This window comes from Haliaeetus albicilla, chromosome 2, assembly GCF_947461875.1.
Source record: "Haliaeetus albicilla chromosome 2, bHalAlb1.1, whole genome shotgun sequence".
Taxonomy (NCBI): Eukaryota; Metazoa; Chordata; class Aves; order Accipitriformes; family Accipitridae; genus Haliaeetus; species Haliaeetus albicilla.
Window position 1 is genome coordinate 75,309,459 of NC_091484.1, and position 14,057 is coordinate 75,323,515.

General features: G+C 47.3%; 1 protein-coding gene across 3 annotated transcripts in view; it reads left to right on the forward strand.

Moving 5' to 3' along the window:
• Positions 1-14,057, forward strand: part of LOC104320698 (mitogen-activated protein kinase kinase kinase 3-like) — an 83,121-nt gene that overhangs the window by 42,163 nt on the left and 26,901 nt on the right. For 2 of the 3 annotated variants that reach the window (XM_069778282.1, XM_069778284.1), the window contains exons 4-5: positions 6,325-6,368; positions 7,395-7,494. In XM_069778282.1, coding sequence (XP_069634383.1) covers positions 6,325-6,368; positions 7,395-7,494 — 144 coding nt within the window. The remainder of the gene's footprint in view (positions 1-6,324; positions 6,369-7,394; positions 7,495-14,057) is intronic. The other variant, XM_069778285.1, reaches the window with a different exon arrangement.

Genomic DNA, 14,057 nt, shown 5'->3' on the forward strand with positions numbered 1-14,057 from the left:
ATTATATTAACATTTATTTTGCATCTGTCTATTTATGTGCAAATCCATTTATTTACATAAATAGCGCTTGGCAACTCGCAGCATGAAGTTGGTTGTCAGTGCTGCATTTTGGTCTAATGACAAGGCATTGGTGTGGGCCTCTATCACAGCTGATGACAGCTAGCAATTCCTCTGGCACATTAATTTTGATTGCAAGTTCCCCCATGGCAACGAAGTCCAATACTTGCAAGGAACGTTTTCCCATGCACAACAAATGTCAGACTGACCTAAAAGTTGTTCTTTTAGTAAATTACCTCCGGATTCTCTTTTCTTTGGCAAGGTCGATGCAGGACAAGGCTTGCTCATAACTAGAATAAAATACAGCTCATGTTCTAGGGCTCTCTGTTTGTAGGTCTTCAAGCAGCCTAAAAGGAGTTTGGCTTTATCACATCTGTTTTACCATTGGGGAATATGATGAGGGTCCATAAATATCACCTTGAAGATGGGAGTCTCTATGAGGAGATCTGCAGGGATTGCCCCATCTGGGGAGCAGAAGCAAGGGACCAAGAGGGGAGCAGCACCGGTTGGGAAAGGCTTGGCTGGAGATGGCAAAGGCAGTGGAGTTACAAGGATTTGGGGAAGAGGCTTTCCTTTGTCTGTGTGTGGAGCTGACTTGGGTGCTAAGAGAGTAATACCAAGGAGAAATCCAGCTGGAAAAAAAGCTATTCCCTGCCAGGTAGGTGGTTTTGGATAAACATTTTGAAGCCTGTGATTTCTGCTGCTGTATAAACCAAAAATATCTGTAACAGGGAGCAATGAACCCTCTAGACATCATCTTTCCACTTGCCTCTGAGCTGCTCACGTGCTGGGCTTGCTTTGTCGGAGGAAAAGAGCTGTAAGGATCCAGGGGGACCAGGATATCTTGTAGCTTCCACCCACCGAGAGGAGAAGGGGGCAATCCCAGACAAACCCCTTTCTGTCTGGTTGCTGAATAACCCAAAGTGCGTGGGGGTTCTGTGCAGATAATTCCTAATGATGCAGATTAGTCATCTCCTATTGCGGTTTAGGGACGTGGTCCAGCTGTCTGGCTTGTAACGAACGTCCTGTTGCTAAAAGCAGGGGCGAGCACAGGATTAATGCAAACAACGTGCACATCAGGGAGGTACAGAAGTCCCCTCGGCCTGGCCCTGTGGTGCTGATTTCTCTTGGCCGAAGCCAGAAGTTGAGGAGAAATCCCACCACTTTGTGGCTTTGTACAGAGGAGTAACTAGAGCACTAATGCTTGAACGCTGCACAGCTCAGCGGGGTTTTCTCATTGTTTCCTAATCCAACAAGTAGAAAATAAGAGAAGTGAATATAATCTCTCTGCTTACCCACCAGCATGCAGAAATGGGTCTCCTTCATTGCCCCTATTTTACCCAGGGGGGAAACTGAGGCAAAGTAAGCATCCAAGGTCTCATGGGTAGGTAAGAGCAAAGCTGGAATGAGCCCCTCTTGGTGCAGTGCTGAAGGGATGGGGGGGCCCCCTGTGATGATTTCTCCTGCCTTTCTTGACCTCAGAAGGGTTAATGCTGGAGTTGGAGGCTTTGTCCCAGGTGGTTTGTGAGGCAACCATGGATTTGGATGGACGGAGTGATCCAAAAGCCCTGTCCCTGTGGTGTCTCGGCATGGGCAAAGCTGTCCTCTGGTTAGGTTTGACAAAAGCAGCTTTAAAAGCTAGCCACAGAGGTGGAGTCCAACCAGAACGCTGTTTCTGACAGCGGCTGAATTTGGGAGGAGGAGAGGACGTGATGGGGGTCGTCCTTGAACTGGGATTTTACAGGGTGGCAGCTTTAGGTGCTTCAGCTCTCTGTGCCACGCTAGCGCACGGGCAGACATGGAGGTGCAGGGATGTCCCCTCTGCTGGGTCCCTGCCTGCAGTTGGTGGCATTGAGGCGATGCAGCGAGGGCATCGGACACCCTTCTCCGCAGGCATGGCATTGCTCGGCGTGGACCCGTACCCTGATCTGATGACCCTCTGGGTGTTCAGCACCTTCTGTTCCTCCGAAGCTGCTTCCATTTTAGGCCTAACCGCATGTTTTCTTGCTCTCCGTGTGTGCTTTTATTACAAACAGCAGTCAGCTCTTCAGGGATCTCTGTATAAGATCATGATTCACCTCGTTTGGAAACACTTTTTCCATTTTTTTTCCAACATTTTGCTTAATCTAAACCATGGCGCAGGGCTGCTTGCTCCAGCTCTGGGGGCCAAGCTTGGCCGAGCCTGCCGGGGTGCGTGGTCCCCAGCCGAGCAGGCAGAAGCGGTTGCCCCCTTCCCCCCCTCCTCAGTTCCCATCAGCACTTCCTCTGAAGCTCGGCAGTTGTGGTCTTTTTCGTGAAATTAGAAGTTTTGAGGAAGGAGCTAAAAATACCTCAAGGAAAGCCTGGAAAGATGGTGATGGGTTTGTGACCACGACGGTGGCTTTGCTTTTTCCTTTCCGAGGCGGATGGCAAGAAAGAGTAAAATACTACTTGTTAGTGGGGCTGGAGGAAATGCCGGTACAAGTATCTCGGAGAAGAAATTATTCCAGAAACGAAGGGAATTACTGTGGTATTTCCTGTCAGGGTTGTCGCTTATTTTGTTTGTGTCGCAGCAGGGCCTACAGGCGCCAGCCGAGACGTGGGCTGCTCTGTGCCCCATGTCGTACGGAAATGCACATGAAGAGGGAAAGTTGCTCAGTTCATACAATCCGGGAGATCAAACGTCTAAATTTCATGCTTGGCTCTGCCACTCTGCTTCATAGAATGAATCACAGAATGGTTTGGGTTGGAAGGACCTTTAAAGATCATCTAGTTCCAGCCCCCCTGCCATGGGCAGGGAAATCTTTCACTAGACCAGGTTGCTCAACACCCCATCCAACCTGACCTTGAACATGTCCAGAGATGGGCCATCCACAGCTTCTCTGGGCAACCTGTTCCAGTGTCTTACCAACCTCATAATTATTTTTTTTTTTTCCTTATACTCAATGTAAATCTAGCCTCTTGCAGTTTAAAACTGTTGCCCCCAGGCTGGGCTTTTCCTTCACACCCTTAGGAAAAGCACCTCGCACCTCAGTTTCCTCTGCTTGCTCCCGTTACCTGCCTCAGCTTTCATAACATTCCATGAAACTGTCAATGAAATCCTCTGGTAGAGCTCAGTGTTGAAGCCTGGTGCCTTGTGGCATGGCCTTACCCGTCTCCACCATATTTAACACATGCCCTTCTTGCATGTCTCTGCTTGTTCTCCTACAGCAACTAATGACGTCTTGATTGCAGGGAGAACAAGGCTGCCATTAACCTCAGTTAACATCTGATGGCAGGGAGGGTAAATAGCATGACTTGGATTGTGCAAGGAGTCGCCGCTGTTGTCTTCATTCCTCACAAAATTGCAGAAGTGAGTAGGACCTGGCAGCTTCCACAACCTGCCCTCAAGCACTTGTACGTTGTGTTGAGGTCCTTACAGAGAAGATGCTGATCCTGCCTTCCCCTCAATCGTGCATTTGAGACGCTGGGTGCAGACTTGCGTGAGGTTTTGCTCCAGCACTTGGCAGTGCCCCAGACTCCCTGTGTAATCTCAAACCGGTTGCTCCAAACCAGATTTCCATGGGTGTAAAAAATCATAGCATGCTCCAGCATTTAGGAAGTGCTTTGCATCCCCCTGGGGCTTCCTAGTGCTTTGGGCACTGCCCACTTCTTTTTCTTTTTTTTTTTTTTTTTTTTTTTAAAGGAAAAAAAGTACTTATTGCTGATAGCAGTGATGAATTCAGCTTTACTGTGGGTCAAAACATGAGCAAGCCAAGGGAAGACTGAAAAATAAAACTGTAAGCAACTTCTCAGACTATAGATAAATATATATTCATCCCTCTTCCAAATGCTTGTAAGCTTAAGGTCTTGCTTTCTTTGAGGAAGGTGAGAGGTTAATGTGTTTTATATCAGAAAAAAAAAAAAAAAATCTAATTAACAAATGAAGTCGGTTTTCATTTCCCTATTGCAGCCGGTGTGTTTATTGCTCTACTCAGAAGCAGAACGGAGCAGTGTGGGGCAGCTGGCTTACTTCTGTTGGCTTCCGGCCACAGCACATCAACCCTGTTGTTGATGTAGAAGAAAAGGATGCAGGAGGGTCGTGGCTCATTTTTTTTCCTTTTCTTCTCTCTCTCTGGAGCTTTATATGAGTGTTTTGACATTTTTCCAGCCACAAGCTGTTTTTCAAAACTTATTTGTCTGCGAAATTTGTGTTGCTCAGCATAAACAGGCATTGTGTGCTATGTCGCAGCTCGGTGCAGCATTTGGGTCTGCACTGAAAGTGAAACCTGTGTTTTGAAAGGTTTCCTGCAGTGAGGCTGGAGCTGCGTGAGCTTTTCCCCTTACACGTCCTGCTCCTTTGTAAGGAGAAACCTCGAAAGTTCTTTTCCCTGATTTTTTCCCTTACTTTAGAGAAGGGCTTTGTGGAGCTACATGCAGTGAACCCACATCAGCTGATTTACTGCCAGCATCCAGGAGGGATGAATCAGCCAGGCCCTGTTCAGAGAGGCACGTGCAAATAAAAATTGGCATAAGAGAGCCCATATGTTTTTTTCCTTTTCCAACAGAGATAATCCAAGGTGGCAATCCCACCTGTATTTGCCTGTCTCTCTAGAATGATTTCGACCTTCAACACTAGGTTGGTTATGGGCATCCCTTCTCCGTTTGAATTTTGGACTGGTTTAGAGTTAGTTTGGTTTTTTTACGAGTTGGGCCTGTTCTAGAAGTGAACCTGGAGTTTGTCCAAAAGTTGTGGGTCTGGAGAACTGGCTGTAGACACTGAGGTGATGTAAGTGCCTGTTTAGCACAGGCCTGTAACACTGCTGGAGTGCCCCATTTGGTGACTGTCCTGGCACTGGTTCTTCCCAGCCTTTCTGGGAACACAGAAAATGCCACAAGTAGAACTAAAAAGGATGTGTTTTGGGTGATCCAACAGGCTTACCCTGAATCTGCTGGGTTTTTTTTTTCCAAGCTTTTCAACCGCGTTGCCTCCAGCCTTGACTTCCTGAAGTTCGGTGGGTGTTTGCAGAACTCAAGGAGTTGTCAGTTTAAAAATAAACCTAAGGACACCCGTCCAGCTCATTTTCCTCATTAGAGACAAAGCTGTTTCACTGTGGCTCTGCTTTCCCTCTGAGAGGATGGAAAGTGTGCCTTCACGCGTTGGCAATCCAGGGTGAGAGATAAGGCCCTTGCTCAGGAAGGGCTGTCACCCACCCGTTCGGGGATTATCCCTGTGAGATGCAGGCGGCACAGGACCGAGTCCTCCCTTGTATTACACCTCGGAGGGAGGTGGCAAGCACTTTTTTCTCCATGGGAAGAAAACTGCTGTTTGAGGAGGCTTGTGTGCACTAGTGGGGGCAGAGCCCTGGTTAACTGGGGTGACTAAACCTGGTCTGAGAAGTAAAGAGGGTTTTGATCTGCCTTGGAGACCATTGGAAAGTCCTGGCATGAGCCAAGGGGTGCTAGAGGGGTGCTTGGCTCAGGCTCGGTCTGAGAAGCTGAATGAATGAAAAGGCTCCTTGTGGTCTTGATTGCTGCGAAATATGCACAAATAGAGGATGGGAGAAGTGGCTTTTACTAGTCCCGGCACAGTTGTATGCCCAGTCTGCCTGTGACTCTATTGGCTCTTCTTTGGGGAAATTTAATGATTTCTCTTGAGGTGAGCAACAAGTCAGTTCAGGGTGGGCATTTACTGTGTATAGTGTAGTGATGCCTGATACACTTTGCGTTTTGTAGCTCCTAACAAAATAACAGCCAGCCCCGCCACCACGCTAGCACTGTTGGCTTTTAAAATCCAAGACTGTCTCTCCACTTCCATTATAGGATGCTTGCTTTTACTTCTTATTTCTTTGCCCCAAATATTCCTGTGTTCTCTATTAAACATCCTCTGAGCTTTGCTTTTGGGTTTCCAACAGAAAAGTACTAGGGTAAAACCATGGGGAGCATTGAAGATGGACAGACATCAGACACTTAACATGTTTGCCTCTTTGATAATAGTGCCTTGTTCCCAACTGAGTTCAGAGCATTTGCAATTTTCCACTTTTATTAATGCATTTTATTAAAACTAACAGTTATACAGATGAATCAGTGTCCTCTGGTCAAAAAATAAGGTCTTCTGTAAACAAGCACATTTATCAGCAATGTGGAGTTTCCTCAAAGTCCACGAGTCCAGCAGGTAGCTTGGCCCTAAATAGACCAGATGCCCACTGGAGTTAGGGGAGTCTCCCTGAGAACTCCCATCAGCTTTGGATCTGTGAGTCTATCTGGGATGCAGTTTAGGACTTAACCATTTTCTGCTTTTTCTTTCAGCAGCGAAATGTCAGGATCAAGTTTGAATATGAAGGAGAAAAAAGGTATGTACCCAACCCACTCCCCCACATGTACAGGGGCAAATTACCTTTTTTTACCCAACGTTGTTCTACTGACTTCAACCAGCTGCAGATGAGCTCACAGCAGGTTTTGTTCCCCTAAAATGAACTACAGTTTTGTATGCAAGAGCCTTGCCTCGTCATCCCATTTGCCACAAGTACCTCCTGGGATCTGCACACAGGCAAAGTGGTTCGAAGCTGGAAGTCATTAAGTGCCTCTTACCAGGGATATAGGGTGCATGCTTGGATCCTTTTCTCTTTTTAATTCTTGAGCCCTGCTGAACCACAGCTGAGCTGCAACTCTACAGAAATGCATCCTTTGATTAGCAGCCTATGACACTTACTTAAGATAACCAGATTTTGGGCATGGGTCCCATAAAAATAGAGCTGGGAGTTAAAGCTTGCCCGCCCTTCCCTGCTTGACATTTTCATGGAAGGTGTCACTGAGCTTGGTGCTCAGTGACTGTGTCAGGGCAGGACACAGGGCTGGAAACTCACAGGCTGATGGTCCAAGTTGCATGTTAAAGCCAAAGAAAATTTAAGTCATGTTATCGTAGGGCTGGACTGTACCTGCTGATGTGTAGCTGCTGCATGTGATGGTGCAAGAGAGTCACAGTATGCCAAAGTGCATCGTTCTCTCTTACATCCCTCTGCTCTACTCAGAGCCACTTGCTGAAAGTGGAGATGATGAATCACTGACCAGTGCCTCATCCTGCGTCTTCTCCAGTGAAGGGCTGCTGGACTTTCTTCTTTTCTACCCGTACTTCACAGCAGGGGGAGGAGCAGAGGGGCTGCACTAGGATTTTTGGTAGATGTTCTTGCAGGGTAGGTCAAGTCCCCTCTTGGGCATAGCAGACGAGCAACATTTCTATGAGTGTAAAAGCAAGGAACAAGCTTTATGCTTCGTGATGGAGGAGTATGGGTCCTTTCTTCTGAATTGTCAGTCTAATCGCAAGTTCCAGTATGCTTCTACTAAATTGAGGCTATTGTTGTATTTGTTTGTGTATACAGGATTATCCAGTTTCCAAGACCAGTCAAATTCAAAGAAGTGGTGCAGAAGGTCACGGATGCTTTTGGACAGACGATGGACTTAGTCTGTGTGAACAATGAGGTACTCTTCTCCTTACTGCTAAGGGGGAGTTTTAGGGTGCCTGGTGCCCACTTCAGGATTGAGCAGTGGTTTGTTCTTAAGGCCCTAATTTAGTGTTGTACATGGATGTAAAGAAAAAAATCTTAATTTGTGGCTCCCAGCTAGTGAACGTGCAAGAGCTGTGGTCCGGACACAGCTCAGTTGGATTCTCAGACTCTAAGCCAGGCTTTTCCCTTCTCAAAACTATTTCAGTTAAGGCCTATTAAATGGTGACACAGGAACGTTGTCTTTCCCCCAGAAGAACAAATCCCCCTAACTCAAACGGGGGAGGAATTAAGTAACTGAGATGATGGAGACATTGTCAGTTCAGCCGCGCAGTCAGCAGCAGTAGATGTTTTCCCATTAACACCCTTGAGGCAATAGGGCCAACTTTCAGAGTGTGTCTTGCTGGCGAGAGCACACACAAGGCAGAGAGGAGAACAGCCGAGACCAAATGGCTTTCCTGAGAGCCACATGAAGTGTCTGTAGGCTACTGCGTGTTTGGTTTGGATATGAAGCCTTCCCATCCTGGGGGCAGTTACAGGAGCATGAAGTCCAGAGTATGAGGGACAGTGCTGCTAACACAGTGTACTTTTATCTAGCACTGATTTTGTTTCACCCCAAAACCCCAGAACCATGTGCATGTTCTTGTGGTTGGTCTGTAGTGAAATGTGCATCACTGAAGGTTCCTCTAGCAAGTTCTGTGGCCACATACAGTCAGCCAAGAAACCCTCCCTCTGTGATCCTTGCATTTCAAGGCTTGAAGACCTTTCTTCTCCAACCTTCTTCATAACATAGGCCACTGTTTTTCCAGCTTTTTCTTTGAGCCCAGCACTGTGTCTGAAAGGAGGGTACTGATGAGGGCCTTTACCTATGTCCTGGTTTCTGCTGGGATAGAATTAATTCTCTCCCCCATGCCACTGAGTGGGGGGGCAGTGAGCGAGCAGCTTTGTAGTGCTTAGTTGCCGGCTGGGGTTAAACCACGACAACCTAGAAGGGGGCAATCCTTGGCATCTGTTTTGGTATGCTGAGTGTTTTCTTGTGAGGCATCTTGCCATGAGCTGGGCAGGCACCTGGAGCCACTGGACTCTCAAGGTGGGTTTGGCTTTGGGAAGGAGGAGAGGGTCAGATGACAAATAGGTGGACTTTTAAAGACCAATTCTTTTGGATCTGTCCTGACAGCTTGCTTGTTGAAGTATTAATTGCAAGTGACTAAGAGCCTTTCATTAAGGTATGAATGGAGAGAGAGGTGGTGATGAGAGCTGTCTCTTTTTTTTTTTCTTTTTTTTCTGCTTCTTTTTTCTTTTTTTCTCCCTTCTGTTTCAATGGAGATTTGATCCACAAAAAAGTTGCTATTCTTTTATAATAGGGACCTCGTGATACCAAAGTGTCCACTGGGTTTTGGCTTTGAATGCAGTCCGGTTTCTAATCTTGGGCATTCTCTGACAACCCTCCTGGGAGAAGCCTGCCATTGAATTCTCCAGGAATGACTCATTTCATTCCAGGTTTCTTTCCACTGGAAGAGGAATTTTTTCCAACAGCAGCAAACAGAAGCTTAAATAATGCATTTTATCCCATGTTAGAGACTGTCTTCCTGGGCATGTGCACAGAACATAGCAGGACCATGAGCAGGCATTTGGGAACTCCTAACTTCTTATGGTTGAGGACGACTTTCAGTGTTTTGTTTTTCTATACATAAAAATTCCTCCTTGCGAGGACCTGTATCTTTGTGCAGAGGTCTGAGCAGTAGTAATTCAGGATTGTTATTGTGGAAACACTATAAACAGACAAAAGTGACCTTTGGGGAGATAGCCTGCACATCCACCTGGTGACACACCGGCATCTGGCTCCTAGCGCGTTCTGGGTCAGCTTTTTGTTTCATGACTGCACATCTCAGAGGTAGCCTGACCCTGGACTCGTTACAATTAAATGTTTCACCCTTTCTTCATGCTCAAAGGGAACTGTGCAGTAATTCTTTGTTGCGATCATATGTTTCTCCTGCAGTAGCACCTTGTAGACCAAAATTACACTGAGCTCAACAGGCCCCTACAAAAGCTCACTAAAAGGCAGTCCCTGTCCCGGTGAAGCAGGAGTCCTGAAGCCAGGATCAGCAAGATGAGCATGCCAGCTGGGTGGAGCAGGGGCACGCATGAATCACATCCTGGTGGGACCGTGGAATCAGCGGGCTTGGGCTGGTACAGATAAGAGCGGGGCCTGGCCGTGGGTGTACCGCATGGGGCATGTCTGCATGTGCTAGGCTGGGCTCACCTTTCTGGTGAGCAGGACAGCAAAATCTGGCCTGGCCACGGACAGCGTGGCGTGCTGTTTTTCAGACAGTCGGCTGTGTTATGGGTTGAAAGACTGGCTTATGTGGCAAATACTCTGTCTGAATTTGATCTGTATGCACTGCTAAACAGCTGCTCCAGGTCTGACTCAGTGTTACCTTGTTGTTCCATCTGCGTGACCAACTTGTGATATGACCTTGGGCAGAACACTGAACCTCGGTGTGCCACCAGTTCCCTTCTGACCTCCCCTTGCTTGTCTCTTCTGAGGCTGTCTCTCAGCATCATTTCAGAAGGTTAGGGAGAGTTAAAGCCTAGGGAAGTGGTAGAAGCACCATTACAGGGGGAGGAGATAAAAGCATATTTAACAAACATTTGTCGAGAATTGTTGATGCCAGTTGGTCCTGCATTGGGCAGGAAGATGAACTAATTGACCTCTCGGATTTTTCCCCAACCCCGTTTCCTACTATTCTTTGGCTTTCTGCAGTGTCTTACAGAGTGAGGTCTAGCAATATTGTTGTAGTCGGTGAATACGCACCCTTTGCACTCACTTTCTTAGACTGCACTGGATTGACTACCAAGTCCCATACTAAAACATTAGGCTCCAGGGGAGTATACTATTTAAAAGCAAGAAGAAAGTCTAATAAGTTCTATCTAGTGAAACTTCTGTGTAGGTAAACTTTGCTGTTCGTCACAGCTGCTCAGTCTGTAGACAGAATAAACCTGTTTATTGGAAATGCACCCTGGCAATTACTTCCATGGTTCTGCATGAGTCTATATTTAGTTTCGTGCCTAGTAGATATCTGTTCGTGATATCCATATGTGCCACAGTCTGGAAGCCAAATGGAGCAAAACCTACTTGCCAGATGTGGGTAATAGGTAAAGCCAAGCTAAATACTGGCTCCAGTCCCTTTTACAGGAGGGCAATTTCTGCCTGATGTTTTTGGCTCCTCTGAAGCAGGCATGCAAACATATTAATGTTGTGATACTGGAGTGAGATGGAGTGACCTGCAGAACATTCTGTTCAAAGCAGCAGCTGAGGGATTGCTCTGAATGCTTGTGAGGAGCTCAGTAAAGGGATGGGTGAGCAGTGGGACTATACTTACAGTTCAAAGTCAAATTCTGCTTGGTGGTGAAACGTGAGGGAGCAGCTCTCCACCATTCTCATTTCTGTTTGGGTGAGTGTAGGAGAGAAGGCTTGTCTGCTTGATGCACCTGTGGAGTCCTTGTGAACTTCAAGAGGGTTAAACAGTACACCAAGAGAATATCCTCTTCAGCTCTACTGCTTAAGGAAACAGACTGTCTGAGAACAGCTGCACAGCATTTGGGAGACATATTCAATACCATCTTTGATATCTGCTGTGAACATGGGTGATTCATTCAGATCCCAAAGTTTAACCATGAACTGTGGTCTAACCATTTACTCCTTGAACCTACTGAGAGCCCTGAATAGTTGATATCTACCTTGTGAGTACTTTCCTTTCATTCATGTCCAAGCCCTGTCCCAGACTGGGAATCTGTTTCCAGCCTTGGTTGTGAGGCCCAGCCCAGACAAGACTGGTGTTGGTGTTCTCTGTACCCCCCCCCCAGCTGGTTAGGTCCCTTGCTTGGGAGGTAAGGGACATCTTCCTGAACTTTTCCCCATCTGGTTTGGTTGAGAACTCTTAAGTCCCTGCAGCCTGTAGGATATCCTGGGGTAAGGCTTTCTCAAGAGTTCCTCTTGGAATCTTTTTCCTACACACAAATAACTAAATAGTTTTCAGACAAAGGGTGCACAGCCTGATCATCCCTCTTCCTGGGTGAACGTGCTAAATGCTTTGCTCTATAGTTTCTTTTTCTGTCTTGTTGAAATTTCTCAACCATGTTTGCATACCTTACACCAGCAGAGCACTCCTAGCTCAACCTGGAGTTCATTGCTTAAATATCATTTGAGAACTGGCCTTGTCTTTCCTCAGCAATCACCACTGCTTCCAGCAATTACACCTGGCAGCTTCCTTTTCTCACCTGTTAATCCCATTTCTGGGTATCTAACTCTCTCATGCAAGCTGTAGAGGTCCTGGGTATCTAGTTTGGGACTGTGAACTCTACAGAATAGCAGGTTGCATTAAACTTAGCTATTGCAGTGCCCCTTTGCAGACCTGGATTTTAGTATCTCGAAGCCGGGTGCCTAAGGTAGCTATAAGCTCAGGATCACCTGCTATCCACAGCTGCGGGAGCTTGGCTTTTTTGGTGGGATGTTTTGGGCCCCCTACTGCAAGAAGGACATTGAAGTGCTGGAGCGTGTCCAAAGAAGAGCAACAAAGCTGGTGAAGATTCTAGAGAACATGTTGTATGAGGAGTGGGTGAGGGAACTGGGGTTGTTTAGCCTGGGGAAAAGGAGGCTGAGGGGAGACCTGATCGCTCTACAACTACCTGAAAGGAGGTTGTAGTGAGGTGGGGGTCGGTCTCTTCTCCCAAGTAACAAGTGATGGAACTAGAGGAAATGGCCTCAAGTTGCGCCAGGGGAGGTTTAGATTGGATATTAGGAAAAACTTCTTCACCAGAAGAGTTGTCAAACACTGGAACAGGCTGCCCAGGGAAGTGGTTGTGTCACCATCCCTGGAGATGTTAAAAAAATGTGTAGATGTGGCACTTAGGGACGTGGTTTAGCGGTGGACTTGGCAGTGCTAGGTTAACGGCTGGACTCGATGATCTTAGTCTTTTCCAACCTAAAAGATTCTATGATTCTATGACAATGACGTTAAGCCTGATATTTATCATATGAAATAGGTAGCCCGCATATGGCTCGGTTCCCTGTCTGCAAAATGGGGAAGAAAGATAACCTTCCTATCACACAGGAGAAGAGAAATTCAATCCAAACCTTGAGGTGCTCACACTGTAGAAACAGCTGCCATGCGGACATCTAAGATGGAGCTTGGCGGGCTCAGGCTGTGATCCTTGGGTGGAGGAGGTGACTGTAGCAGTTTCCTGAGGTGAAACCTCATCTCTGTTGGCAAGGGCCCACAGTTTTCCATTGACCTGGTCATCCCCAAAGTCCTAGCCTCAGTGCACACAGTCTGAGGTGTATTTGCCTGTGGGCCAACAGCCAAATCCTTGGCAACACCCTGGGATCAAAAAGGTAGACACAGGCGGCTTTTGAGTGTAGTCTTCTGTGGCGGTTGATCTGAGGTGCGTTTGCTGTGGCTGGTGGCATGAACCCTGATCGCTCAGAGGGCTGAGCTGCCTTTCAGGAGTTCTGGGCAGCTGTAGCTCCCAGTAAGACCAGTGAGAGCCTTCTGGGAGCTGTGGCTGCTTGGTCCCTTTGGTAGGTGGAACTGCTGTGTACTTTGGCACAGGCATGAGTATAACGTGCTGTGTTGGCTGGAGTCAGTGCCAATGCCCGAGGCAACCTACAGAGGCTAAGGCCTGGTTTTTATGAGATTAGGCAGAATGGCCCTGAATGAGGGGCAAAAACTTGTGTTTTTAATCTTAGCCTAGGGCAGCAGAAGGCCACAGAGCCACTCTGAAGTGCAGCTCTGTTGGGCGTTGGAAGCTTTGCAGGCTGTCCGCAGGACGTGGTACACCACACAGCAATGTCAGGAGGGTCAAATTCCAGCTGGAGATACGAGGGCAACAGTCTGCCACTTACCAGGAAAACATTAGGACCTTTAGCTGCCTGATAGACACAGCACTGTGTAGCGCTCTGTTCTATTTAGCTTATAAAGAGCAGAGGACGAATTTTCCCTGCTGGGGGTCAAAGAAGTGGTTCTTGGAGGGAGAGCAATGTACACCTTTCCCATCAAAAGGGAAGAGACTCTTATTTGTGAGACGTTCCCCGATTTCACCTGATGCCCAAACACTAGGGAGACTGTGTCAGTGTGCAGGAACACAGGTTGCAGCAGTAGGGAAGGCCACTGAGGATCTACCAGAGTAAATCCTTGGGTGCAGCTCACTGCTTTCTTGTAGCACCGTTGCATGACCATCTTCCCAGGAAGAATGTGTGGGGCTGTTTTGGGGCTGCATTGCCTGCAAATTCCAAGATCAGAGCAGCCCCAGAATAGCAGGCAGCAAGCCTAAGGTTTTGTCTCAGCCTTCTCCTCTTCCCACTAGCTGAATTGGTGATGTGACCTTTAAGCTCTCTCCTTGCAGATGTTTTTTTGTTGTGATTTTTTGTGTCTGTTCCTTGGTAGATGAGAACTTGGAAGAAAATGTTAGAGTTCGGCAAGCTGGAGGGCATGGGGGCTCTGTTTTCCATCCGCCTTCTTGGGTTCCTCCCTCATCCCC